General features: G+C 39.3%; 3 protein-coding genes across 5 annotated transcripts; 1 reads left to right on the forward strand and 2 right to left on the reverse strand.

Annotated features, from left to right (window-relative positions):
- Positions 1-3,477: 3,477 nt before the first annotated feature.
- npy8br (neuropeptide Y receptor Y8b) lies at positions 3,478-13,459 on the forward strand. 2 transcript variants are annotated; one of them, XM_058070623.1, is made up of 3 exons: positions 3,478-3,607; positions 3,854-3,966; positions 9,154-13,459. In XM_058070623.1, exon 3 carries the CDS (start codon positions 9,274-9,276, stop codon positions 10,375-10,377), a length of 1,104 nt encoding a protein of 367 aa, XP_057926606.1. In that variant the 5' UTR covers positions 3,478-3,607; positions 3,854-3,966; positions 9,154-9,273; the 3' UTR covers positions 10,378-13,459. The 2 variants fall into 2 exon arrangements, with proteins under 2 accessions (XP_057926606.1, XP_057926607.1); XM_058070624.1 differs by having other exon boundaries at positions 3,569-3,698.
- A 6,091-nt stretch (positions 13,460-19,550) lies between these two features.
- On the reverse strand, positions 19,551-23,178 carry LOC131128577 (progonadoliberin-1-like). Its single transcript, XM_058071541.1, has 3 exons — positions 21,660-23,178; positions 21,471-21,569; positions 19,551-19,699 (listed from the first exon to the last, which is right to left on the reverse strand). Exons 1-3 carry the CDS (start codon positions 21,789-21,791, stop codon positions 19,604-19,606), a joined length of 327 nt encoding a protein of 108 aa, XP_057927524.1. The 5' UTR covers positions 21,792-23,178; the 3' UTR covers positions 19,551-19,603.
- Positions 23,179-23,329: 151 nt separating this feature from the next.
- kctd9a (potassium channel tetramerization domain containing 9a) lies at positions 23,330-27,143 on the reverse strand. Of its 2 annotated transcripts, none has more exons than XM_058071538.1 (12): positions 26,978-27,143; positions 26,642-26,763; positions 26,516-26,559; positions 26,342-26,438; positions 26,168-26,226; positions 25,956-26,084; positions 25,780-25,847; positions 25,603-25,698; positions 24,957-25,106; positions 24,559-24,664; positions 24,342-24,475; positions 23,330-23,505 (listed from the first exon to the last, which is right to left on the reverse strand). In XM_058071538.1, the coding sequence occupies exons 1-12, from the start codon at positions 27,023-27,025 to the stop codon at positions 23,389-23,391; spliced, it is 1,170 nt and encodes a 389-aa protein (XP_057927521.1). In that variant the 5' UTR covers positions 27,026-27,143; the 3' UTR covers positions 23,330-23,388. The 2 variants fall into 2 exon arrangements, with proteins under 2 accessions (XP_057927521.1, XP_057927522.1); XM_058071539.1 differs by lacking the exon at positions 26,978-27,143 and adding an exon at positions 26,856-26,946.
- Between the last annotated feature and the right edge of the window lie 152 nt (positions 27,144-27,295).

Here is a 27,295-nt window from a genome sequence, read left to right on the forward strand (position 1 = left end):
GACACACATGATCATGGGGTTCTTTTGTCTTAAATGTTTTATTTTCTTTGATTATGTCTATTATAGGCTGCACGACGGTTGAGTGGTTTGCACGCAGGCTGTACAGCTAGGAGACATGAGTTTGATTCCACGCACGTGGAAGTTTGCATGTTCTCCTCGTGCATGCGTGGGTCTTCTCCGGGTACTCCGGTTTCCTCCCACATTCCGAAAACAGCTAGGTTAATTGGCGGCTCCAAATTGTCCATAGGTATGAATGTGAGTGTGAATGGTTGTTTGTCTATATGTGCCCTGTGATTGGCTGGCGATGAGTCCCAGTGCCCCGCCTCTCTCCCGAAGACAGCTGGGATAGGCTCCAGCACCCAAGCGTCCCTCATGAGGATAAACGGGAGAAAATGAATGAATGAATGTCTGTATATTGGGCAATACAAATGTACTTGTGACTATATGGCTTTTATTGAATGCCTCGAGGGCTCGAATAATGTCGGAAAATGGGACGGCGTAAACAGGTTTTCTATGCTCAAACTGCAAAACTATTCAATTTATACAGAAGGAATCCTACTTCAAATTCAGTCGCCATGGTTGCTTTTAATCGCGATAAACAATGGATTACTGTATATTTAAATATTTTGTAGACGCTATCGGCTCTTTGTTCGGCATGGACTCCCTGACTGACATGTTTGGTTAAGAAACCAGACTATCTTTTTCTTCCATGACACATGTTCCTCCCTTCCAGATGACTAAAGCATATCTGACTTCCCTTTGTTGCTTTGAACAACTAGAAGCAATCAACCTGTCACAAATGGCTCACAACAAACTTGGAGCAAAAACACTCTCAAAACAATCTCCTGTCAAACTGCAGACGTTTAAGACTCTGGGAGAAATGTTTCTCCTCTTCAATCACGACAAGAGCAGAGACACAACAAAATTTGAGTGACAGTGGTGCAGAGGAGATGAGGGGAAAGAAGGTACGGGTGAAAAGCTTCTCATTAGCCTGACATTTTCCCAACTGTTCTATACCTCAATTGAACGTCGAGCAACAGTCCTGAGCATCTTATCACCCAAGTCTCAGTGTCAAGTGAACACCTACAGAGCTGCTGGTGGTTGGGTGCAGTGAGTGGCTCCTTGCAAACAAACAGCTATTACTGTGCTCACCAACGACCTACACTTGAGACGACAACGTGTGCGGGGACAGTGCGAACAAGCAGTTAACAACAATCTGCTGCATGAATAAAAGGCGTGAAAAAAAGAGGTTTAAAATAGTTGGAAGTGTGAGCGTCAGTGGAAGCTGGACACAGATTGTAATCGTGATGATGTTTGGAGTGCGAATATGATGCAAAGAATTATATTTCACACATACTCACAAGTGGCAAGCAAAAACATTCAGGTTTGATATACATCACCAAACACTGGAAGCAAGATTGTATTGTATTTCTGCATAGGCGCCATAGGCCATAGACGCAAATTGACAGCCATGTTTCATCAGTTTACCACACGGCACCTGTGTATACAGATGTAGAATACCACCACCAGTGTGTGACTGAGGAGTGAATGAATAATGGAATGCACTTTGTACACAATAACTCACACAGAAAACTTTCTAGATCTATTCCAGCTGTATTACCTTGGATTTACGCTTCCCGCCAATACGGTCTGTTTTAATTTATTCCACCCACGGTCCGCTTCCGGCAAGCTCACATCGCTGTGATTGGTCACGCGCCCCAAAGTGCTTTCTAACTATTAATGAACCCCACTTTCTAATATAGTGGGTATAGGAGTTAATAATAAATGGCGGGAATGGATTGAGTAAGACCCTTAAACAATGCACAACGATGAGCCAATTGTAGAAACAATACAAGCAGTTGATGTTTGCTAAATACAAGGATGAAGAGTCTTGAACCAGTCATGATGTGCTATATATATCACTATATTGATTATAATGGTACCCATTATGTACCCATTACTTCGGTATGTGACAAAAAATAAAAAAAATACAAAAATTAAACTATATTAGGAAAGCAGGAAGTGAACAAATGTAACAGTTACTGATTGTAAAAGTACCAGATGGAGGGGTAGGATTTAATAAGCTTTGCTTCTTCCTACTCCTTTTGGACATGTGGAACTGTGAACTGATTATGTGATGCATTCCATTGTAATCTGATGCAAATGAAATAAAACCATTACCATTACCATTACCATAAATGAATAAAGTCTTTGGAGAGGTAATTGAAAAGTGTTTAGGAGCTACTGGCACCTCATGACCTACTGGTGAGGACCACTGACTTACCGTGTATGAACCCAGAGTGGTAACGTAGCACTGCTGGTTTGGTGGAGCTCAAGAAAAGCCACACCTCGCCTGCCCGAGGAGGAGCACTCATTGTCGGATACACTTTGTCAGAGGCACTGTTGAAAAAGTGGAGCTCAGAAGCCGGACATTAGGGCGCCGTGTGGACGAGAGCACTGCTTCTTGCTGCAGCAACAGGCGGATATTTCACGTTCATCTTCACAAAAACAGTCCCCTGGGAAATTATGTTGACAGATGAAATCTTTTCTGTTGCTGGGAATCACCAAATAGAATAACTTCTGCCTGAGTTTGTTTCACAGAGTAACAGAGCTACATCCACGCCCATGAGGAAGCCCGCTTCTCTGTGACATCACAAAGGAATAGATTTGCAACATCATGTGAAACCGAGCATTTTTATTGATTCACAGCCCATACTGTATATGCATATATATCTATATACTGTATATGTGTGTGTGTTTAAACTAATAATAATTTAAATGCATACAAACATATTCACACTTCACTACCAAGTGTGAATATGAAGAAATCATCTTATTTCCTGAGTCCTGAGAGCTACCTGCGTGGCTGACACTGACATCCATTGTTGTCATGTGTCCGTTTATACTTAAGACAATAAAAATGAATGATGTCTTCGCTAGTTTTGATTTAAAAAAAAAAAGTCTGTACTTTCCTCACACTTTCTCCGCTCCACTCAGGAATCATGCTGTACTTTAAATCAAAGAAAAAATTAAATAATCAGTTTTAATGAGACATTTGGGGGCCCCTGGAAATTTCTGGATTGCCTGTGTTTGCCTAATGGTAAGTCCGCCCCTGCAGCATCCATGAATTCAATTTGTTGTTAGGCTGCAGAATTAACCACAACAAAGATGCATGCTGTTATACTAATAATAAAAATTCACTCTTTTAAGCATGAAATGAATAGTCAATGTAAATAAAGTAAAGGAAATGTAATAATAAAACATGCATTTCATCTAAGCAAAGAATGAAGGGAACAAGTGCAGACCATCATGGAGAGAATGCACATTTCAAATCATTTCACTTCCCCACCGGCACCACCTGTGTGTGTGTGGGCGCGTGGCTACGCGTGCGTGCATGCGTGTGTGCTTGTGTGTGTGTGTGTGTGTGTGTGTGAGTGCCACAGAGGAATTGATTATGTAACGTGTTCCCAATCACATCTTCGTCTGAGTGCGAGGAGGACGCTTTAAGGAGTATCCGTGCTGCTGCTATCAGCGCCCCGCTAGTCTTCTCTCTCCGACGCCATAAAGTCCCTGTCGCTCACTTGGTGCAAAGCTGCTCCAAGTCTCGGTAAGAAACTACTGCGCTTTTCATTCATTCAGAACTCTTATCGAAGTAGGGACATTTTTGGCTTCTTTTATCAACTTGTCCTGCCTTACAGGTTCGCAATTACATGCGTATTTGCTGCTATTATTGAAAATGAAGTATTTATTGTTAAAGTTTTTTAAGTAGATTATGTTTTTTCTTACTTCTCTCTTAAATAAAGCAAAGTTACGCGCGTCAGTGGGTGTTAAAATTGAATATCTGCCCGTGTAGGAGGAGAGACATTAACGCCACATTTGAGGAGGCTGCAGAGAAGTCTAAAAAAAAAACAAAAAAACAACAACAACCCTGCTGAGTTCCATACAGTCTCCGGGCAAGGATGGAAGGTAGGACAGACATGGATGCACGCCTTCTCACTTGCACACCAAGATTGACACTATCACACTTTTCATCCCGTCATGCTTCTCTTCCGACACGGCTGTCTCCCAATTTGTGCATGAGCAAGCACACAGGCTGGTGCTTGTTTTTTTTCCGTGTCATGACTGACGTCTTCATCTTTAAAAGTAGTCATTTTTAACTTACGCCTCCAAAAGTCACGTGTCACATCCCATAACTAAAGGTCAAATAATAAAAATATATGTTCACTTAACATGCAACATTTACATTGCAATATACTAATATTATACTAGGTCTGTACGGTGGACAAGTGGTTAGACCTCACAGCTAGGAGACCAGGGTTCAATTCCACCCTCGGCTTCTCTGTGTGGAGTTTGTATGTTCTCCCCATGCATGCGTGGGTTTTCTCCGGGTACTCCGGTTTCCTCCCAAAAACATGCTAGGTTAATTGGTGACTCCATATTGTCCATAGGTATGAATGTGAGTGTGAATGGTTGTTTGTCTATATGTGCCCTGTGATTGGCTGGCAACCAGTCCAGGGTGTACCCCGCCTTTCGCACGAATACAGCTGGGATAGGCTCCAGCACCCCCGCGACCCTCGTGAGGAAAAAGCGGCAGAAAATGAATGAATGGATAATATTATACTAGGCTCCAGCATACCCTAGTGAGGATAAGTGGCATAGAAAATGGATGCATAATTTGAGTAATTTAAGTATTAGCATTAGTATTCACTGAGACATGGAGAAGGGGTAGGATGAAATCAGCTATTCCTTTCTACTCCTTCAAACATGTGGAATTGTGCACGTTATACATGACTTCATTATATACGTATATATATAATATAATCTTAATATATGAAGATGTGATGTTTCTTGTTGTAACTTGTCGAGCATGTTTGAAAAAATAAACCATATCAAGCCAGTGCTTCCTAAATCATTTTGTGGTGGCTCGCCACAGATAAATCTGGACTGCCACAGATATATTTCGCACTACCTGTTTGCCTTTGATTATAAATGCATTACATGAACCCCTCGTTTATTGCGGTTCATTGGTTCCGTACCCGAGACAGACACAGAAAACCTGTTTATGAATAATTTTTAAAAATCTAATTGATGGGTGGCGGACAGGAAGTGATGTGGGGGGCTCAGAGTTACATTTTAGCTTCTCTTGGGTTATTGCAACAAAAATAGTCCATGTTATTAATATGAATAATATTATTATTATGACATAATAATAAAGCATGTTGTTCCAGCGATCAAGTCTGGTGCTTGTCTCACCGAACAATTACTGACACCTAGTGACCAATGTACTACTACAACTACTACACTCACAATCTCAATCATCTTCTTAATGGCTTGTATTTATATTTTAGTTTATGTAGTCATTTTTATGCTTGGAAATATGCATTATTTGATCAAATATGCATATTTTTGGACTAATACACCGAATTAAATATTCCTCAATTCCATCCATCTTCTATGCTGCTTATCCTCACTAGGGTCGCAGGGGCATGTTCTACTTAGTGACTTTGTCGCTATATTTAGCAAATAATCAGATGCCTCTGTTTTAAAAAATATATATGACCGTCAAATTTTGCAACTTAAAACCACGAAAAAAGAAACGAAACAAAGTTAATTTGTATTTCTTAAAATATTTGGCGAGATGCACGGTGGTTAGCGCACAGGCCTCACAGCTGGGAGTTCGATTCCAGCCTCGCCCATCTGTGTGTGGAGTTTGCATGTTCTCCCCGTGCATGCGTGGGTTTTCTCCGAGTACTCCGGTTTCCTCCCACATTCCAAAAACATGCTAGGTTAATTGGCGACTCCAAATTGTCCATAGGTATGAATGTGAGTGTGAATGGTTGTTTGAATGAATGAAAATATTTGCCTTGTTTTTCATGCTCACTTTTTGTCTCCTAGAAATTAATTAATTAATAGTTAATCTCCCAGCTGTGTGGCCTGCGCGCTAATCATTCGACCGCCGTGCAGCCCGTCCCTAAAAATATCAAACACAAAAATGAAATGCACATGCATCAACATGCATCATGGCAATTATGCAAATGAGACAATCACACCCTCTCTCTGTCCTGTGGAAAACACTGTACTAGAATCGTATGTACAATGTACAAGAATAGGCTCATTCATAAAACAGTATTAAAACAAGTATCAGACTGTTCATTAATGTGCACTGTCACGAATAACAAAATATTTGTTAAAAATATTATTTGCAAAATATATGCACCTATACTGTCCAAATATGCACAAGTTGCACATGTCTTTTTTCCTCCTCCAGCTACATGAATAAGTCAAACAGTATTTCTAAGCGCTTGTTGAATCAAAATAATTTATATATATATCTATAGGTTATAGATATGAGATTAGTTTAAATACCCACAAGACTAATTTGTCACTCAAATAACTCAAAATCTAAATATATAGACATAATCGGTATCATATGTTTGTCTTTCATTACAATAATCCAGGTTCAGTAGACATTCCAAAGGTCTAAACATTGTTATTTAGGCTCTCTGAAGGTACAAGTTGATACTTTATCATTACCCCAGCTTTGTTTAATCACCACCGACAACACAGCACCGTAATAAGGACATTACAGAGATAGCAGTGAGTCATTTGTGTCCCACCTGCCAACAGCTATCAGCGTTAAGGACTGTTTAAATAAAGGTAATAAATCTATTATATCAGGTAGATTTCCTTCTGTTAGCATAGCTGTTGCAAACCCCTTTTTTTTTTTGCGAACCTGAGCTGTGAGCTAAACATGGCAGTTAATCAATGCTGGAATAAATACAAGTAGTACACACACACACACACACACACTGATCTGGGGTTTGCTTTTCTTTTTACAATGTACCTTTCTTCGTGTACCCATTTGGACTTGAAATAGTCGGCAAACATGGATGTTAATGACATTAAAGAAGGTCCTGTTCTTGTGTGCAGAGCCCTAATTAACATGATTAGGCCTGGCTTTATTTACATCATTACATGGCAAAATGGCTGCTGTGCAATTCTGTTGTTTAGTTCATCTGATACTGTCTGCATAGGAATACAGTGGTGTGTAAAAGTGTTATTTTCTTTTTGCATGTTTGTCACACTTCAATGTCTCAGATCATTAACACATTTCAATATTAGTCAATGACAACATAGTTTTTAAATGAAAGTTTTTATTATCAAGGGAGGAAAAAAAATACCCAGCTAACACGACCCTGTGTGAAAAAGGGATTTACCCCTCATTAAAATAATTTAACTGAGATTTATTGAGCTCTATTAGTCCTGAAAAGGATATGAAGCCATTTCTAAAGCTTTGCGACTCCAGCGAACCACACCAAGCGGCATTATCCACACATGGTGAAAACATGGAACAGTGGTGATCCTTCCCAGGAGGGGCCTGCAACTAAGATGACCCCAAGAGCGACTCATGCAAGAGGTAAAAAAAAAAACAAAAAAAAACAAGAACTCCAGGCTCACTTGCCTCAGTTGAGGTCAGTGTTCATGACTCCACGACAAAAAAAAGCCACTGGGCGGTGAAAACGGCCTGCATGTCAGAGTACCGAGACGAAAACCACTACTGAACAAAAAGAACTCATCTCAATTTTGCCAGAAAACATTTTATCTGATCTCCAAGACCTTTTGCAAAATATCCAAATAATAACATTATACCAAGAATAAAATATGGTGGTGGTAGTGCAGCTGTTTTGCAGCTTCAGGACCTGGAAGACTTGGTATGGTAAATTGAATAATATAAAACTAATAATAAAAAGCTTCATTTCAAAATAGCATTTTGTGTTGTCATTGACTAATGCTGGATTTAAATTGGTTTGATGTTGATGATTGACAAATTAAAGTTTTTTTTTTTAAAAAAAAGGTTAAAGACACACCTTTATAATCAGGCTTTTAACTAATATTTTTTAATTTTTCTTGTGTTTTTATCTTTTTAGTCCTATTTTATGCTCTTAGTCTTCAGCTTTTAACTCCAGTGTTTTTTTTAATCTTTTTAGTCCTATTTTATGTTCTTAGTCTTCAGCTTTTAACTCCAGTGTTTTGTTTTTATCTTTTTAGTCCCATTTTTTGCTCTTAGTCTTCAGCTTTTAAGTCCAGTGTTTTGTTTTTATCTTTTTAGTCCTATTTTTTGCTCTTAGTCTTCAGCTTTTAACTCCAGTGTTATTTTTTATCTTTTTAGTCCTATTTTATGTTCTTAGTCTTCAGCTTTTAACTCCAGTGTTTTGTTTTTATCTTTTTAGTCCTATTTTATGCTCTTAGTCTTCAGCTTTTAAGTCCAGTGTTTTGTTTTTATCTTTTTAGTCCTATTTTTTGCTCTTGGTCTTCAGCTTTTAACACCAGTGTTTTGTTTTTAATCTTTTTAGTCCTATTTTATGCTCTTAGTCTTCAGCTTTTAACTCCAGTGTTTTGTTTTTATCTTTTTAGTCCTATTTTATGCTCTTTCTTTTGTTTCTTTGTTTTTTTTTCCTTTTAATTGTGGTAATTGTTTTAATTCTGTAAAGCACTTTGTGTTGCATGTCTTTGCAGGAAAAGTGCTATACAAATAAAGTTGATTTGATTTGAAAGTGTGACAAACATCACAAAAGACTATCTACGTATGTACATAAGGATGCAGCAAGTAAATCACGGGATAGTTACAAGATTTTAACAATCAAGTCATAGATTTCATCAAAACAAATTCATTTCAAGCAACATTACTAAAATGATGATGAAAACAATAAAAAAAACCGTCTGTGATATGGATGGTGGCCACTTAGGATGCATATTTCTTTCCGAACAACATTCTCCAACTCAAGAAGATTGAAGGCGTGAGACAGGATGATTGTTTTCAGAGCAGTCGTTATCTCTGTCATTAGTGTGGGAAATCACATGCTATTTTAGTGACGCTACAAAGTCTTGATCTGCACAGTTCATTGATGATATGTCGCGGCCAGGATAGTGATGAGGACAGAGACAGCTGCTGAATGGCAGCACACAAATGAGAACTTGCCTATTCAAACACGATGCCTCTCAGTGGGAGAGAGTCTATTGAGTGTCTGCTGTGGTTATTCTAAGGGCTAGACTTTTCTCCACAGAGTGATGATCCAGCCTTTTAATATCCCAAGATGATATTCCTTTTTCATGAGTAGAGCTTTTCTTTTTTTTTTCTTTTCCCCAATACAGAAAATGAACTGCTGCTGCACAGAAGATAAAGATAATGGGACGCTCTAGAGAATGCCACCATTATTCATGAAATACATGCAAAAAGTATATTAATAGCAAATTAATATTAAAGCCAAGATAATGGAGCAGCAGCCTAACAGCAACTACAACCAAGCCTTGTGGAAAGAGATTCCGTGGGATTTCACAGAGGACTGTTCACTCTCACTGAGCGGAACCACTTTCCTGATTGTGGCGTACAGTGCCGTTCTCGCCGTGGGTCTTGTCGGGAATTCATGCCTGGTGTTTGTCATCGCTAGGCACAAGGAGATGCGCAATGTCACCAATATCCTTATCGCCAACTTGTCCTTTTCTGATATTCTTATGTGCATCGTGTGTTTGCCGGTTACGATCATCTACACGCTGATGGACCGCTGGATCATGGGAGAGACGCTGTGCAAGCTGACACCATTCATCCAATGTATATCGATCACCGTCTCCATTTTCTCCCTCATCCTCATCGCCATGGAGCGCTACCAGCTCATCGTCCACCCCACTGGATGGAAGCCGATGGTGAGGCAGTCCTACTTGGCGGTGGCGCTTACCTGGATCACAGCCTGCCTAATCTCGGTGCCTTTCCTCAAGTACAGCATCCTTACATTGCCTTTCCAGAACCTTAGCGCCCCCTTCCCAGTCAATGAGCAACTTGTTTGTATGGAACGGTGGCCATCTGTGAACGCACGCCGGGCTTACACCACATCGCTGCTCATCTTCCAGTATTTCCTCCCACTTTGCCTCATCATGCTATGCTACGTGCACATCTACCTGCGGCTGAGGAGGAGGAAGGACATAGTGGAACGCAGTAGGAACACCACGCAGAAGAACAACAAAGGCTCCACAAGGATCAATGTCTTGTTAACCTCCATAGTGGTGGCATTCGCCCTTTCCTGGCTCCCTCTCAACATCTTCAACGCTGTCTTTGACTGGAACCACGAGGCCATCCCATCCTGCGGGCATGATATCATCTTCTCCTTCTGCCACCTTATCGCCATGGCATCCACGTGTATCAACCCCATCATCTACGGGTTCCTCAACAACAACTTCCAGAAGCAGCTCAAGTCCACGCTGCTGCACTGCCGCTGCTGGGGGGTCACAGAGCGGTACGAGAGCGTACCGCTCTCCACCGTCAGCACGGAGGTTACCAAGGGGTCGGTCTTGAGCAACGGTTCCAACAGCATCAATACTTAAAGCGAAACCTTTTGGTGGAAAACTGGGGACATCTTCAGCTGTGTTTGTCTGTGCAGCTTCTGTTTTGTTCAAGTGAGGTTGACATTTACAAAAAACCCGTCAATAACTACCCACGTGGACATAAAGACACTCCACCACCATGACCGATGCCTTTTAATCATCATGGTTCACAACTAAAAGGAAGTGGATGACAAAATGATGGGACAAAGTTCAGAGAGACTTGACCTATTAAAGTACGATGACACCTAACATAAAAACTTTGTGCAAACTGCACCCTGTACAGTACTGTGGCACCATAAAATATGTATTTTTGCCATTTAGAAACAAGGATACACGTCATGCAGTAAGTATCCTTTACATACAGATGTCATTGTGTTTGAATAGCTGCAGCTTGCTTCGCAAACCTGACTTATGAGCATTGGAAAAGCAACAAACAGCGTGTAAAGGTGGGGGGGGGGGGACATTGCAAATGCTAAAAGTATTGATGACTGTAAAACCGAGTGTGACCCGTGACGTGTTAATGATTATTGACTGAGTGGCCTATTACACAGTTGAAGGATAGAACATAATAGTGCTTTCACTGTGGCTTCAGGCGTTTAATGACATTATCTTAATGTGATTCTGATTACCCAAACACACAAACAATGTCATAAAACTCACAAAAAAAAAGGCATTCCATATTGCCCACTGGGGTCTGTGAATCTTGGATGGTGTAGATTTGCTGATGAATTGTGCCATAGAAGTGAAATGAGCAGCTCAGGACAAATGATGGTTCTTTGCTGTATATAAGCTTATAATATAAATGTATGGACTGTAAAACGTGACAGTTTATTGTGTGGTCGGCAATAAAGAGCACTGTGTAGCATAGCCTGAATATTTGGTGATATATTAAGTTATAGTTACAGTTTTGGTGACTATTTCACACTTTTTCACACCGTCTATCACAGCTTTATCTGATAATTGCTTTTCCGTTAAAGACAAAATAATACATTGAACATTTTGCACCTTGCCCAAGATCAACTCTGAGCCAACGGATATTGTGTATGTCAGCTCTGTGATATTTTAAAAAGAACACACACTCACACACACACGAGGTCAAAGGCAGTCTTTTGCACATTATTCAGTCTCAGATCACACATTCAGATGATGAATAAATCAATGTTGCATCTGGTGCCTGAAATGTTAAATAGTGTGGGGAGGAAAAAACAACACTCAGCTCAGAGCTCAGTGGGAATTGTGCTAAATATTCAAGCTGATGGAAGACATTTCAGCACATGATGACTCGTCACTTCATCAGGTACACCTGCACAATCCAATGAGAGCTAAATGAAGAGTGACTTTTACATAGGTAATGCTCGGTTTGGATTATTAGAGTCATTTTTCCAAGGCTATCATTCCATGATGCTGGTTGACTTCCACGTTGTTTTGATTTATGATTGGCCACAATAAAAGGCCAATTCAAAATGTGCAGTTTAACTACATTGGGGGCCCGAAAACCAGTCAGTACCTGCTGTGACATCTTCCTTAAATACTCAATACACTGATCCAGAGCATCCCAGACATACTTAATGGGTGGCATGATGGTTGAGTATGCCGGCCATGCAAATACTATGTTTTCTGGTTCCAGGAATTGTATACAGATCCTTGCACATATATTATCAAGCTGTAACATCCTTGTGAATTCAAAAGACCATCAATACAGTAAAATGCACCTGTGTTGTGGATGGGGTAACAATAAAAAATAACAGAACAGGGGATAGCAGAGATTCTCATTGGGAGTGACCAGGATGGATAGGATCAGGAAGGAGTACATCAGAGGGACATTACATGTTAGAGGCCTTGGAGATAACGCCAGAGAGGCCAGACTGAGATGGTTCGGACATGTCCAGAGGAGAGATAGTGAATATATTGGTAGAAGGATGCTGCGTTTAGAGCTACCAGGTAGGAGGCGTAGAGGAAGACCAAAGAGGACGTTTATGGATGTAGTGAAGGACAACATGAGGGTAGTTGGTGTGAGAGACAGATGCAGAAAAGGGGTGATTGATTTGCTGTGGCGACCCCTGAAGGGAAAAGCTCAAAGAGAAAGAAGAAAAAAGCTAATAACAGCTAATAAATTCAGTATTGCATTGCATTTGGTCGTAATTGTTGATTATTGTAAACCACTGGGTGGTGCACCAATCAGCAAACGAGCTGCAAAAACTCCTGAGACTTCAATTTGTGTCAATTGACTCCTGAAATCAACAATAATCCATGACATTCAGATTCCAGACGCCTGACAGACAAAATAAAAGTGTACCAACTAAGAAGTGATGTTATTTATGCCTTGAAGCTTTTTGTGTTTTCAACGATAATGTCATAAAGACAAATGACGAGCTTCTCTAAAAGTGTTACTCACAACCTCTTAATAATGTTTACTAAAGGTAGCTTCTTAAATTAGTTCACCGAAGGCCATGTGCTTCGCCTGCCCTAAGATGACCTTTTCTGACCTCTACTGGTCGCTGGGGAAGGATGACGAGTCCAAAGGCAGACATAGTCTAGCAACACATTTATAACGATGCTGTCTTCCTACACTACTCACTGCAAAGAGAAGATGGGGCCTTCTGGGCATATGGTGGAATGAAAAACATGAGAATTAATGAGTTCACCGGATCTGACACTCCTATTTTGAGTTATTGCGGAAAGATTAGCATCTTGGCTCCCTGCATTTTCATTTTGAGAGAGTCTCTTGAAAGCAATCAGATCACAGGAACAACTCGAGCTGCTAAGTTGGCAGGGTACTTTCTGGAGCTGTTTAGGAAATTTCATTTTCTTCAGTTTTAACACAAGATGAGAGGACAACTTTATTTTTGTTTGCCTTCTTCCCCCAACAATCTGTACAAACATTCATTTATACACTAGGACCTGCTAATGTTGCCAACCCATCTTTGTCAGCCAAGGCGAGGTAAGTGTATTCATAGAGCATAATTCATACACAAGGTATGAATCCATCCATGCATTTTCAATACCGCTTGTCCTCACTAGGGTTGCGGGTATGCTGGAGCCTATCCCAGCTGTCTTCGGACAAGAGGCGGGGTACACCCTGGACTGGTGGCCAGCCAATCACAGTGCACATATAGACAAACAACCATTCACACTCACATTCATACCTATTGACAATTTGGAGTCGCCAATTAACCTAGCGTGTTTTTTTTTGGAATGTGGGAGGAAACCGGAGTATCCGGAGAAAACCCACGCATGCACAGGGAGAACATGCAAACTCCTCACGTAGATGCCCAACGGAGATTCAATCTCAAATTACGTGAAGAAAAAAAAACTATATTAGGAAAGCAGGAAGTGAACAAATGTAACAGTTACTGATTGTAAAAGTACCAGATGGAGGGGTAGGATTTAATAAGCTTTGCTTCTTCCTACTCCTTTTGGACATGTGGAACAGTGAACTGATTATGTGATGCATTCAATTGTAATCTGATGCATGTTCAAATGAAATAAAACCATTACCATTACCAAATCTTCCCGATCTCCTGACATGCTAACCTCTCGGCCACTATTATATAAAATTCCATAAATCATTCCATATTACATCAAATGTAAAAGTGCATATAAAATGCTTTCAGTTGTCATATAAAGGGTTGAATAGAAGTTTTGGGTTTCAATATTGAACAAAGTTGAGGATTGTCGCACATCTTCTGGAAGACCGTTTCAAATTTTGTCAGTATAAAACTGAAACCGAGCCTCACTGTATTTAGTCTTAACTCTGGGCACCCACAGGAGACCACTCCTTGAGCTTGTCAGAGCGTGAGATGGTTTATGTGGGTCTAACATGTCTTTACTTTGTCTATACTTTGGCGCAAGACCATGAAAAGAGCTGTTTTAAAGTCTATTATCTGAGTGACAAGAAGCCAGTGCAGAGACCTGAGAACTGGACTAATATGGTCACATAGTCCACTTCATAAAACCCTTGGTTATACCCTTCTTTTCTGGAAAGCACTTTGAATTAGAGCAATTGCTATGAAGACTGATTGTCTCAGTGTTGACAGGGACAAAGAATGATGATGACTTTGTCATCCCGATTGAGGATTGAAGAAGGCTTCAGGGCACCCAAGAAGGTTCAGCAAGCATCTGGACTCTGAAAGTCGGGTTGCAGGCAGATGTGAGTGCATCTGCTTGGACAGTGAGGCTTTTGGAAGATGGTCTGGTTTGACTCAGGAACCAGACAAGGCTCTTTTGATGACTGCATCTGGCTCTCAGACACTTTTTAATACAATAATATTGATTTATTATAATTTTCTTTCGCATTTAAAAATAAAACAATACAGAAATTATAATTTGTATGCATTTTAATTAAACCGCATTTTAATTTTCTAGCACAATGCGGGTGGCTACAGCCAATGCCAGCTGTCCTTCCAATAGTCTCCAAAACTTGATAATTACTGGATAATGTGGTAGCCTGGCCAAAAAGTACACTTCCTATAATTAATCCAATAGTGAACAAGCTAATTCTGCAGAGTCAATGCTTTTGATGAAGAAGATCGCGAAAAGAAAGAAAGACCATGTAAAACCATGCAGCACAGCACCGGAAGCTGCTTCAATGGTAAGAAGTATTTTATTTATTAGTGAATGGCTTCAGTATTACAATGTTATTAAATAGAATCAATTCAGAGACTTATTATATTCTAAAAGTGTTTGCTTAAAGATTCAGTTTGGACTGGGATGTTTCCAGCTTTCAGGAATGGTGCACAGACAGTTGCAGCATGGGGCCGTGCGTTTTCATGCTGAACGATGAGGTGAAGGTCATGGATGAATGGCATAACAGTGGACCTCAGGATCTATTTGCATTCAAAACGCCATCATTAAAATGCATAAAATGCACTATAATCATACCTTGTGTATCACTCCTGCAACATATGGAGTGGAGTATGAAAGACCAGACTTGAAATATGACAATGACACATTTTAGCAAATAGCACACACGGAAAAAAAAAAGGTAAAAAAACTGTGCATGGATATTTATGATGCAGAAAACACACTGATGTTCCTATGACTTATTCAGAGCAATAAGCTACAGAGGGCATTTTAATCAACAATTAAACTGAAGTATTTGAAGCCAGCTCAGTCAGAAACGTACTTAAAAGAAAACCGTGTAACTCTGATAATTAATTCCTGGTAGACACTTCATTATAGTTAACTTTGCTTTTGGCACGCATCCCCTACTGAGGGGTAACAGACCTCTTGACTCACACTTGCTACTTGCAGAGATGCATCTTGCATCTCGGGACTTTTTAAATCTTGCTCATGAACATCTTGTAAGTACATCTTAAGGAGGGCATAAAAATGCATTCTTACTTCAACACCACACTAGACAGAAAAGGCAAAAACATGCACTTCATTAATGGCTGCATCCTCTGTTCATGTATGCCGATGCATAAGAATTGTTAAAAGAGCAGTCCGCTTTTGATGAAATATGCTTGTTGTATGACAGGAATCGATATACATGAGCTATTGCCTGTTAGCTTATCTTGACATACGTTAAAGACTGAGAAAAGAGGAAAGTGATAATCTGGCTAAGAGCACCTCTTCAGCTCACTTGTAAATCCATTATGTGAGGACATTATCGCAACGCTTTAAAATCTGAAGACTAAAAGCGACAATTTGCCATTTGCTTGCATGTAATTTGCCAGACTACGCCATGACAACCAGTTGCTAAGCAACCAGCAAAGACCTAAGCAAGTTACTGGTCCCAGGCAAAGTTGTGCTTCAGTGTTTGCATGTCTTAGCGAGATCCAGGAGTGTTGAAAAAAAGGGGACTTTTGTAAACAGCCAAGATCTGTTTTGTGCAATCTTTATTTGCAAAAGCAGCCAAAAACTCTAAAATGTAATCTTGAAATAAATTATTAATAACTTGAAAAAAATTATTAATCTCCAAATTAATCACAAAATAAAAGGCAAGACGTGAGAAATAAACAAAATAACAAGAGAATAAGAATAAATAAATAGAGAACAGATTACATCAAATTTGTCATTTAATAATAATAATAATAATACAGAATAAGGTAATAAGGTCTCTCAGTGGAGCAGGACAATAGTAATCTGCCACATCCCTCTGTATAATACATCCCTCCCAAGTATTTGTAGGTGTGAACCACTTCCACACCGTCAGGTTCTTCTGTACTCATCCTCTGGTCCATTCCTGATACATCCCACGATGGCCATGTCGTCCATGCTGTACATGGCTGAGCTCAGAATTGTACTGAAAGTCAGACGTGGACAGGGTAAACAGTGCAAAGTTCTCCAACTGCATGGACTGAGGTCTACCCGATCAGGTAGTCTGTGATCCTACTCTTATCCATGTCAGTTTGTCTCTGAGGAGCTGAGGCTAGATGGTGTTAAAGGCGCTGGAGAAGTCCAAAAATGTAATCCTCACCTCCCACTACCTCTCAGCATGCAAACTGCAGAGAACCCCTCCAGTTCTTCATTACCCGCAACGTCAGGGTTACCGGCCTGAAGTCACTCAGCTCACCAGGAGCTGTGGTCCATTTGTGACTGGAACAATACAGGACCAATTCCACAGCTGTGGAAATCTCCCCAACCCAAAGCTCAGGTTGAAGATGTGCTGTCTAGACGCTCTCCAGTTCCCTCACGTTGGCTTGTTGTAAGTTAACACACAACAATAATGGGCTGCCAGTCTATATGGGTAACACAATCACATAACTTTATTCTTGCAACATGCCTACAAGGTGCCCAGGAAAGCAACATGAATATATATATATTTTTTTGTATTGCCCGCACGCATGCATCACCTTCACTACCCAAAATGAAACCATGTGCAGTTTCAGTCAGACAGCAAGACATATTCCACAATGCAAGATTGTTTATTCACAACCTCATGCAACTGCAGCCTTACAGTCACTGGCAACACTCAAATTTAGCCTCTAAACTTAAGCCTTCAAAATAAAAGCATGCCAGCAAAATGACACACACTACAAAACCAACCCTGGCAAAGTCAGCACCTTCTGTTCAGTTGTTAAATAAGGTTTAAAAACATGAAATCACGGTGCATATTTCTTTGGACAAAAAACGAAAAGCTTCATCTTATAGATTTGCAGCATGGCCAATTATGCAAATTAGACAATGACATTATGCACACACCCCACCTCACACCTGGAACCCACTGCCACCATTAAACAGCTGACCTGAAGGAAGCAGTATTCTTTCGTACAGTTTTTTTTTTTCAAAAATACAAATTCTCTTATAACAGCAATATTAACAATACAAATCATACATAACTCAGTGTGAAATTTCACATTGAAATAGAATCTTAACTAACCGGCAGATAACACAATTGCTCAGTTTTTTTCTGGTCATAGCCATCTGTTTCTTGGCAATCATTTGTGCTATTGGCCATTGAAAAAAAATGGCGGCACATGGCTATTTTAATGACAAGCATGGAGTTAAATGACACGAAATACAAGACTGTAAGCAGGGACAAGTGGATTTGGCTCTGTATAAAAAGGGAAAATACAAATTCGAGCCTTGTTATTCATTTTTATTTATTATATTTATTTACAACATAGTACATAATGTCATATGTATGCACTGTATATACTTATAATACAATATCATTTGAGGTGAAAAGGCAGTTTTTGACATTTCAAAATTCTATACTTTTCCCAGACTCGGTAAATAAGTTTAGAGCTGCAACAATGAATCAATGATTAATTGATTTTCCAATTAATCAACAGCTATTTTGGTATTTCAATAACCTTTTTTTGATTAAAAAAAATTAAATATCCTTGTATTTTAGCGTCTCAAATGTGAACATATTTTAATTTCCTTAGTCATTCATGACCAATAATAAAAATAATCTTAAAAAGTCAGTTTAGGTCCAAGCTTCAGATTAATCAAAGTTTTCTGGGATGTGTGCTCTCCCACAAACATCTTTGTGCCCTAGCAAGCGCCTTAGAAAAACTAGCTTTTAGAAAACAGAGCAGTGGTAAGTAAGCAATATGCATATTTTTCCATATTTGAGTTTCCATATCTGGAAATGTAAAAATCTCATTAAATATTTTTGCATACTTGTGTAGAGTGTAGGAACCCTGTCAAATGTTTAGTGCAATTATTAAAGTATGTGCTACAAACATGACTTGCTGTTGACCTTCATATGCTCATTGTGACTTCAATTGGTCTCTGTGACACTAATTAGAAATAATCTGGTGACCTTGCAGCTGCGGAAGCACAGCAGGGCCTCTCTAAAACTGGTATTTTTCTGATTAGACTGCAGTTTTAAAACATGCAAAAGTCCTTGTCCGAGATATTCACACATCACCCAAGTACTGCGTGTGTTGCTCTGCTGTGTATATCCACTTGAAGAATTTCAAGTAGCGGTACTTCCATTGATTGAGGTCTTTTTATTTAGTGTTACAGTATTGTATTACTGTGTTACAGTATTATATTAGTGTGCAAATGTGCCAAATGAAATCCATTTAAAAGCAACATCATTATATTGTCAGATGCATCTTCAGTGAATGTGCTGTAGCTTTCTGGTGTGTTAGTTTATTAACAGCAATAACAAATCCATAAGCACATTGTCAGGATATTACAGGCTGTATGGCTGTCAAATGTCAGAGATTGGTTCCATACACGCGTCGTTATTAATGTGTGTACAAGCACTACTATAATTCAAGTGAGATTGGGGCAGGTATCATAATACAATAAATGACCCCCATGCATGCACATATAGACGGGCACAATGACGTAAGGCGGCAAATAATTATTGGGCTAATCAGTGCTGATTGTAAATATTACATGTAAACTGGAGAAATTGCACAATGATAACAGTATGATTCAAAAAGACAAAAAACTGAATTGGGGAATTATTCAGGTGGTTTTCTACCCCCATCTGGTGGTTAGTTACAAATCCACGCGCTTTAATTTACTGTATATCTCAATGTTTAATCTTAGGAATGCATATTTTTATTTCAACTAGAAAGCAGAAGCAGAGTGATGCATTTCTATAAAATGGAAATACTGAAGAGCAGCGACTGGGATACAAACGAATGAGCGCATTGTCCTCACTTGGGTCAAGGGGGTGAATTAGGGCATTTCACATCCATAATTGGATTTTTAAAAGTGTTGAGGGGAATGCAGGGAGTACAACAGAAGATGCAAAGATGAATGCTTTCTAAAAGGGAGCTGGACTGAATGATTGAATATAGGCTTTACCTCTTGCTCATTTATCTTGAGAGCATGCATGGAGCACAATGAGGAAGAGTGGGTGGGTCGAGGTAGATGAAGATGGATGGGAATGGGCCCAATCTGCCATCAACTAAAGATACAAAAGATAAAGAGATTCATAAAGCATGAAATCAAACTGAGGAGGAAATGTTTAAAAATGCATAAAAGATTTATGACAAGGCTGGGAAAGACAGTAACAGCTGGAAGATTGTCCAAAAAACAAAGCAGAAAGGAAAGGTAGACGGGATTAGAATGATGATAAATTGCAAGGTGAGTGAAGCGATGGAGAGATTAAGGAAGGAAATCAGTCGAGATGAATGAAAGCGAGGCTCAGAAGAATCAGGGAAGATAAATGGAAGGGGAGGTTCAATATCTCCAAAGGTGGGAATGACGCAGCAGAAGGAAAGTACATTTCTCCATCTCTCAGCAACACAAATATTTACGTTACATTTGAAAAATAAATAATATCACATCATGACATCAAAGTTTAGTGCACATCTTGGACATTTTATATTTATTTATTATGGCAAACTTGAGGCACACAAGAGGTGGTGACAGGAAATTCAATTGCCTCCACTGAGCCCGCGGTGAGTTTGTCACACAGTGCAATGAATCATGGTGCAAACACAAAAAATGAAATAAATACAGCCCCTGTACTGCTAAATGGAATAATACACAATAATGCTAATGCTAAACATGTACATTTTTACGTAAGTGCCGCAAGGCATGCTGGCACACCCAGATATGATCAACATTAAGAGAAGAACCGTTCATGTTTTTGGCCCCCACGTTGAGTTTTAGACCCTTGATCTTCATTCTAAATAAAAAAAAAAAAAACACACACAAAATTCAAATGCATGGCCAAAAACAATGTTTAATGAGCAGACAAATTATATTATTTTAAAAGTCCTGCGTTCAGTTTCCCTGTCAGCCACATTGCCCTGAAAAGAGAATAAAAGGATGTTTGCTTGAATCATGCCCAGATAATTGCAAAGTTTCTTTACACCAGTGACGTGCTGTCAAGGTGATATCATCATAATGAAAAACACAACAACTAATAAAATAAAATAAATATTAATATGTGTTTTAACATTTCCTTAAGTATAAAACACTGTATTTGCAGAGGAAGAAACCTAACCTACTGTGAGCGCAACTTATCAGCTTGTTTGGCAAGTCTGAGTGCACACAGAGTTGGCTCATGACACTTGCCAGTTTCTGTTTGTCATTAAAACATTTAAAACATTTATTATACACCAAGACAGACTATGTATAATGTATTTAACGCATGTGTGATTTCTAGGAGTTAATCAGACTTTTACATCAAAGTATCAGAACTTGCATGAAAGGCTGCATGTACTTCATGCACCATTTTTTTCAGCAAAAAATTTGAATAAATGAATCTAAGAAGGGCTGCACTGTGGTTGAGTGGTTAGCGTGCAGGCCACACAGCAAGAAGACTCAGGTTCCATCTCTGTGTGGTGTTTACATGTTCCTCCCTCCCCCATAGGTATTGTGAATGTGAGTGTGAATGGTTGTTTGTCTATATGTGCCCTGTGATTGGCTGGCGACCAGTCCAGGGTGTACCCCGCCTCTCGCCCGAAGACAGCTGGGATAGGCTCCAGCATGCATGCCTGCGACCCACATGAGAATAAGCAGTAGAAAATGGATGGATGGAGTCTAAGAGGTAACTGAAAACATTTTTTTCCTAACCAAAGTGAATTATTCTCTATTTTTTTGGTTATCCTCTTAATTGGCAATCTGTAAGAACATAAAGAAAACCCCAAAGCAATGAGTGCCTAACCAGCCATGAACGTCACTGCTACATAATGTACAATATCTATGAATACAATAAATGAACTTACATGAAATCCTTTCAGCCTGCACATTTTGGCTAAAGTGGATAACATTCCACACGCCAAAACACTACAAGGCTTGCCCAGTTTCAGGAAACCATCAGCCACCTTTAGAGGAAACAAACATATGGATGAGATATGCTTATGAAAATATTAAAACATAAGAAAAAAAGAAGAGCAATGAGAATAGATGCTTACATTGACCTGCTGGTTCAAATACTCATTGAGTCCTCTCTTTCCTCCAGGGTTCAGTCCATAAGACCAGTGTTGACTGTGGCTCTGTTGCATTATTGCCTCCAAAAGCAGCAACCACAGAACCCAGGGTTTCATCGCTACTCCTTCCAAATTAACATACAGTAAGCATGTAAAGGCACAATACGGATCCACCAAATGATTACACACTCAAATGTAGAAGTCTCTTACCTTTTTTTTGGAGGACTGCTGCTTTCTGAACCGTCTGCCTTTCTTGGTGAACCTAGAGTATTTTCCGAAGTATATATGCGGCTTGCTTGCCTGTAATAGCCCATCATTTCACTGCAGGGGTTCACAAAGTGGGATTAAGCAATATTACCGGTGACCTTCAGAACACAAAACGATTAGTGTGGTCTTAATCACAAACATTGGAGAGGTTTTTGTATGGTTAAATCATACAGTATTAACAATTTGTTATTATCTCCCAGTAATTTTTGACAAACTCCAAACCACTTCTTCAAAGGACTTTATTCATAACAGTCAGTTAATGGAAATATATTTCCACAGTCAAGTGCAATAATGGTTGACAAGGAGAAGCATATACCCCCAGTCCTAAGCATAAAACAATCAACCTTTGCTCCATATACCATTCACAAATAAATATGCAGAATTACTTCCACTGATTTTCACACTTGTGGTGAAATACACAAACACCGTCTTCATCATTCACTCACAGGTCGGGTACCTTCTATTAAAAGGAGTAAAAAGTATTGCATCAGCACTGAGCTACAACTAAATGTTTCTTGGCCAGTCAAATACAAGTACATTCATGCAAACATACACCGTACTCTTCCTATTTACATTTTTTGGGGGGGAAATGTTTGGAAGCACTGGATTCAAAATACATAAAATTACATGTTTTTTTTTTTGGTGAAACGATACATGTGTACTTGTGCAAATAGATTCCAAGCATGGTTAAGTTTTTATACATAGCGTAATAATTTCGACAATAATATGAAGCATGTGAACATGATTTTCTGTCATACCAACATGAATTATAGTCTCTCAAATTGAAATGTTAATATATGACCTACATACAACATTTCAGTATGCGGTGCCACAGCTGAATACATGCAAATAGATCACTGACACACAAAAAAAGAGGTAGATCCACAGAGCGCACGGACATGAATAAGCTTTTTGAATGTAGGAAAGTATTGCATACCCGAGCTGTGTTGACGTCTCGGCCAGTCACACAGTGTCTCAGCACTCTTTAGATTGTGCTTTGGCTTGCATTTATAGTGCAGTGTCGCAGGCTACTTTAGAGAAAAGTCCAGTAAGAAAGTCATTGGTTAGAGACTCATATTGGTTCAGTCAAAGCAGCATTCTGACACTGCAACTGGCCTGGTTTTTACGCCGACGAAGATGAAGTAACATAGATATACACTGTAAGTATAACATATTCAACACCGATGATTGTAGTCACACCCAAACTGTATTTTGTTTTGTGATATATATATTTGAACAATAGACACTGAAATACATCCTAGCATCCAAAGATACAGAGAACCCTGGATAAATAGTGAAAGATATTTAAAGCTAACATATCATTGGTGGAATGCCAGGGAAGTGCATACAATTACCTGTGTTAAAAACAGGTCAAAAAGAGCTTAAAATTGAGGGAGGGGGTGGGAAGCTAGCTGTGGCTCACTTCATTTTGCATGAGGGTGTGGAGTTATCTGACACTCTGAGACATGTGCAGCGGTGTCAACATCTCTTCAAAAATGGCTCCTTTCACATTAGACCCTCTCAGGTTAGCTTCTTGGAGATCACAGCCAGACAGGTCGCAGTTCTGCAGCCAAGAAACACACACACACCAAAAGAATAACATATTAGTGGAACCCTCATAACGAAGTGAAACTACGTACCTTTATACCTTCGTTCATTCCGTTAGGTGTTGCAGCCTGCCATCAATAGAGTTGGAACGCCACACACTTTTTAAATTTTTTAAGATTTGGTGCTACCAGTTGGCCCTCAGTTATTAACGTATTAGCTTGTCATTATAAGTCCATAAAGTAGGCAACGCAATTCTCCTTTTTACCCATCCACACACAAACACTGAGCCATAGTTTTTGAAAATCATGGCCCATTGTGCTAATTATATGATGATGTCATTTGCAAATTGATAAAACATGACTTAAACATTGCATGTACAGAGGAAAATGTTTTTACGATGGTGGATATTTGACCCTAAAACTGTTTTTTTTTATTTTCCATTCCCATTATTTCCTGTGGAAAAAAAAACTGTTTCAAAATACAAACAAAATCAGAACAAGTGCCCTGTGTTCAACCTCAGAGGTTCCACTAATTGGGTCTTGACAGATAACTATTAACGTATTTATGTATCATAACTATTAACATGACTTAAACATTGCATGTACAGAGGAAAATGTTTTTACAATGGTGGATATTTGACCCTAAAACTGTTTTGTTTTTTTAAAATTTTCCATTCCCATTATTTCCTGTGGAAAAAAACTGTTTCAAAATACAAACAAAATCGGAACAAGTGCCCTGTGTTCAACCTCAGAGGTTCCACTAATTGGGTCTTGACAGATAACTATTAACGTCACAAATCTGGTTACATTAGCAACCCCTAAGTGCTAATCCCTTCTGATGGCCTCATTTTACCTCAAGATCAGTCCCAGCTAAAGTGGCGCCACGCAGATTGCAGTTCTTCAGCTTTGCATTTTTCAGAGTGGCCACCCGCAGGTTGATGCCAGTCATTTGACTTCCTTCCATGTCGACTCCTTTCAGGTTGGCTCCTATTTGCAACATTGTCAGTTTCTAATATAAAAGTACAAAAAGGAGACCACAACTGCCATGTTCAAGATTTATGATTGCGTACCTTCTAAATTGGCCTTCAGGCCAGAAGGATCTTCAAAGTTGCATCCTTTGAGAGAAGCTCCCTCAGCATTGGAGCAGAGCATCTTCACGCCTTGTAAGTTAGCACCCTTAGAGAGATTAGATATTAAGAATACCTGGCATGCTTTATTGACTATGTAATTATTAGCACTCATTCATAAGATATTGAAGATAATTGTGTCAGTGTGGGTCCATATGGAACAGTGAACTGATTATGTGATGCACTCAATTGTAATCTGATGCATGTTCAAATGAAAATATGTCTGGAGTGTCAGGAGATGTAAAGCAAACAAATACAACTTCACTCATCACCATAGCAAATGACACACAACAAAGTGCAAGTCATGTTCACAATAACAGGAAAACAGATTTCAAACTCACATCCAGGTTGGCTCCGGATAGATCAGCTCGCTCCAGATTGGAACAACACAGGTTGGCATGTGTCAGATTGCAACGACTGAGATTAGCCATCTTGAAATTGATGTAGCGCAAATCGAGCCGGGACAAATCAGCACCACTGAAATTAAGACCCTAAGACAAAAGTGTCAAAAACACACACACCATCTCATCAGTTTAGTAATTTAATATACGACAGCAAAGTACAGTGTAGTTTTAGTAGGGATTTGAATTGGTTGATTGTTGTTGTTTCGCACAGGAATGCAATGTATTTGTGGTGGTGGCTTGCCAGGTTGGTGGGGGTGCGGAAGTGGGAGGTAGATGGCATTAGCATCAAATTTGTGTAATTGGCCATCATGTACTGTATTTGCATGTACTTTGTATCGATGGCTTCAGGCATTACTACGATGCGGTATTTAAATGCTTCTTTACATTTTTAACACCTAGTGCACTGACACTTTAGTTTGTCTGTTCCACTTTCAAACTCTCCATAGATTTGCATAGTCAATAATAATTTCAGTCAATAATAATTTATCAAAACTCCACATTGTATTGATGTTTCCAAAAGACCACAGCCATGTGATGATGCCAAATTATGCAGCAAGTCAATTATCATTTTAATTTGCATTACCTGGCAACGGAGCTCAGACTTAGTGGGTGTTGCCAAAAGAAAACGAACAAACTCCTTGCGGGAAATAGGAGAGTGGTCTTCAGGAGGCTGAGAGTTCTGGTATGAAACGGAGGATATGACAGGTCAGCACACACCAAAGAGGTGGGACAACATTTGTTCTAAACCCTTAACATTTACCTTGATGACCACTTCCAACTGATCGGCAAGTTGCTCAATTCCAAAGAACCGAGCCTCTTCAAGAACACCTGGAAAAAACAGCTTTTATCATTATACCACACATGCTTTCAAAGATATAAAATTAGAACTTTATTGATCCCTATATATATATTTAATAGTTACTAAATTGTCCTTACCTCGTATATTTACACCCTCATTGATAATGAGTTGACCATGCCTCAAGTAGTTAAGAATAGGCTCGAAGTATTCAGGACTGCGGTCGATGAGGTAGGCTCCATGCTCATCTTGCTTGTTTCCCCACACATCTGGATAAAAGATCCAAACTTACTGAATAAACCTTAACCAAATGCTCACCATTAAAGCAATATGAAAGAGTTCCACAAATTACCTTTCTCTCGAAACATGTGAGCAAGCATACTCTCTGGCTCTTTGCTGACCAAAGTGCTCCTAATAGACACGGTTCGATTAGATGTATAAATTGGATATTTAAAAAAAATAAAGGTGTGCATGGTTGCTGTGTTATACAGCTTTTGCTATGAACAGCAATTCAAGTATCGCTTACCTGGTTGTGGTGAATAGACGGCCACCGATATTCAGGGTCAACCAGTCAGTGTGAGCACATTGTTGATCAGATGAGACTTTGACTTCATTCTGACAATCTGTGATTCACATGGGCCAGATTATTCATTAAGATTCATATTTAGAGGTCAATCAGGTCAGTGTTGCCAGCACTCACCAATAAATGGGTCACCTTCTGAGACATACAATACATCATCATCTCTGAGAACGTTAGACAGAGAGGGCACACAAATTAATAACAAGCAAACATGATCTCATTGCCATGTTTTTGTTCCTGTCTTACCTGATTAGGGCAATGTCATCTATGAGACCTCCCTTTCCATTATATAAACAAGAGGCTTTTATCCCCAATTTATTACTGGCTACGGTTAGTAAGTCAGACAAGGCCCCATATACTGCTACAACCTGAGTATAGAAAACATTGTACATCAATTTATGTTTTACAAACTTGAGACACATTTCAATAAAGATGGGCACTGTAGAAGAATATCATTTACAGTAAACTGTATCAGTTGTAAACTCAGATACATTTAGGATACGATATGAAGGAATCAAAATTCGTCGCAACAGCAACTGACTTCAGCAACCAATAAATGCATTAAATGAGGACAAAACTCACCTTGCCGTTTTTAGACGTCCCGTTAACGAATAACGTAACTCGTCTCATTGTTGATCTTTGGTTACAGTTAAGTCGGTCTTAATTTTGACAACTGCTAGCTAGCTTGTACCGCATATGACGCTTGCTAGCTAGAATAGAACAGTCAATAACACAACACCGGTGATGCCTTCATGATGCATCAGAATTACTCTCATACTAGGTTTACAGTCTTATATTTAGGACGTACATATGTTTAATTTTGCATCATTTACTATTTAATACGTATATATACTGTTAAGAATTAAATGTTCTACTTGAAGATTCCTATATTTTCTAAAT

This window comes from Doryrhamphus excisus, chromosome 4, assembly GCF_030265055.1.
Source record: "Doryrhamphus excisus isolate RoL2022-K1 chromosome 4, RoL_Dexc_1.0, whole genome shotgun sequence".
Lineage (NCBI taxonomy): Eukaryota > Metazoa > Chordata > Actinopteri > Syngnathiformes > Syngnathidae > Doryrhamphus > Doryrhamphus excisus.

Coding starts and splice junctions, on each gene's coding strand:
- kctd9a (XM_058071538.1), bottom strand. CDS start 27,025: ATGAGACGAGTTACGTTATTCGTTAACGGGACGTCTAAAAACGGCAAG. Junction 26,085..26,167: donor TCACATGTTTCGAGAGAAAG/GTAATTTGTGGA, acceptor TCTTTTATCCAG/ATGTGTGGGGAAACAAGCAA. Junction 24,476..24,558: donor CCTGAAGGCCAATTTAGAAG/GTACGCAATCAT, acceptor TGTTGCAAATAG/GAGCCAACCTGAAAGGAGTC.
- npy8br (XM_058070623.1), top strand. CDS start 9,274: ATGGAGCAGCAGCCTAACAGCAACTACAACCAAGCCTTGTGGAAAGAG.
- LOC131128577 (XM_058071541.1), bottom strand. CDS start 21,791: ATGAAACCCTGGGTTCTGTGGTTGCTGCTTTTGGAGGCAATAATGCAA. Junction 21,570..21,659: donor ATTTGAACCAGCAGGTCAAT/GTAAGCATCTAT, acceptor TTTCCTCTAAAG/GTGGCTGATGGTTTCCTGAA. Junction 19,700..21,470: donor GCAGGCTGAAAGGATTTCAT/GTAAGTTCATTT, acceptor TTGTATCTTTAG/TTGATGGCAGATTGGGCCCA.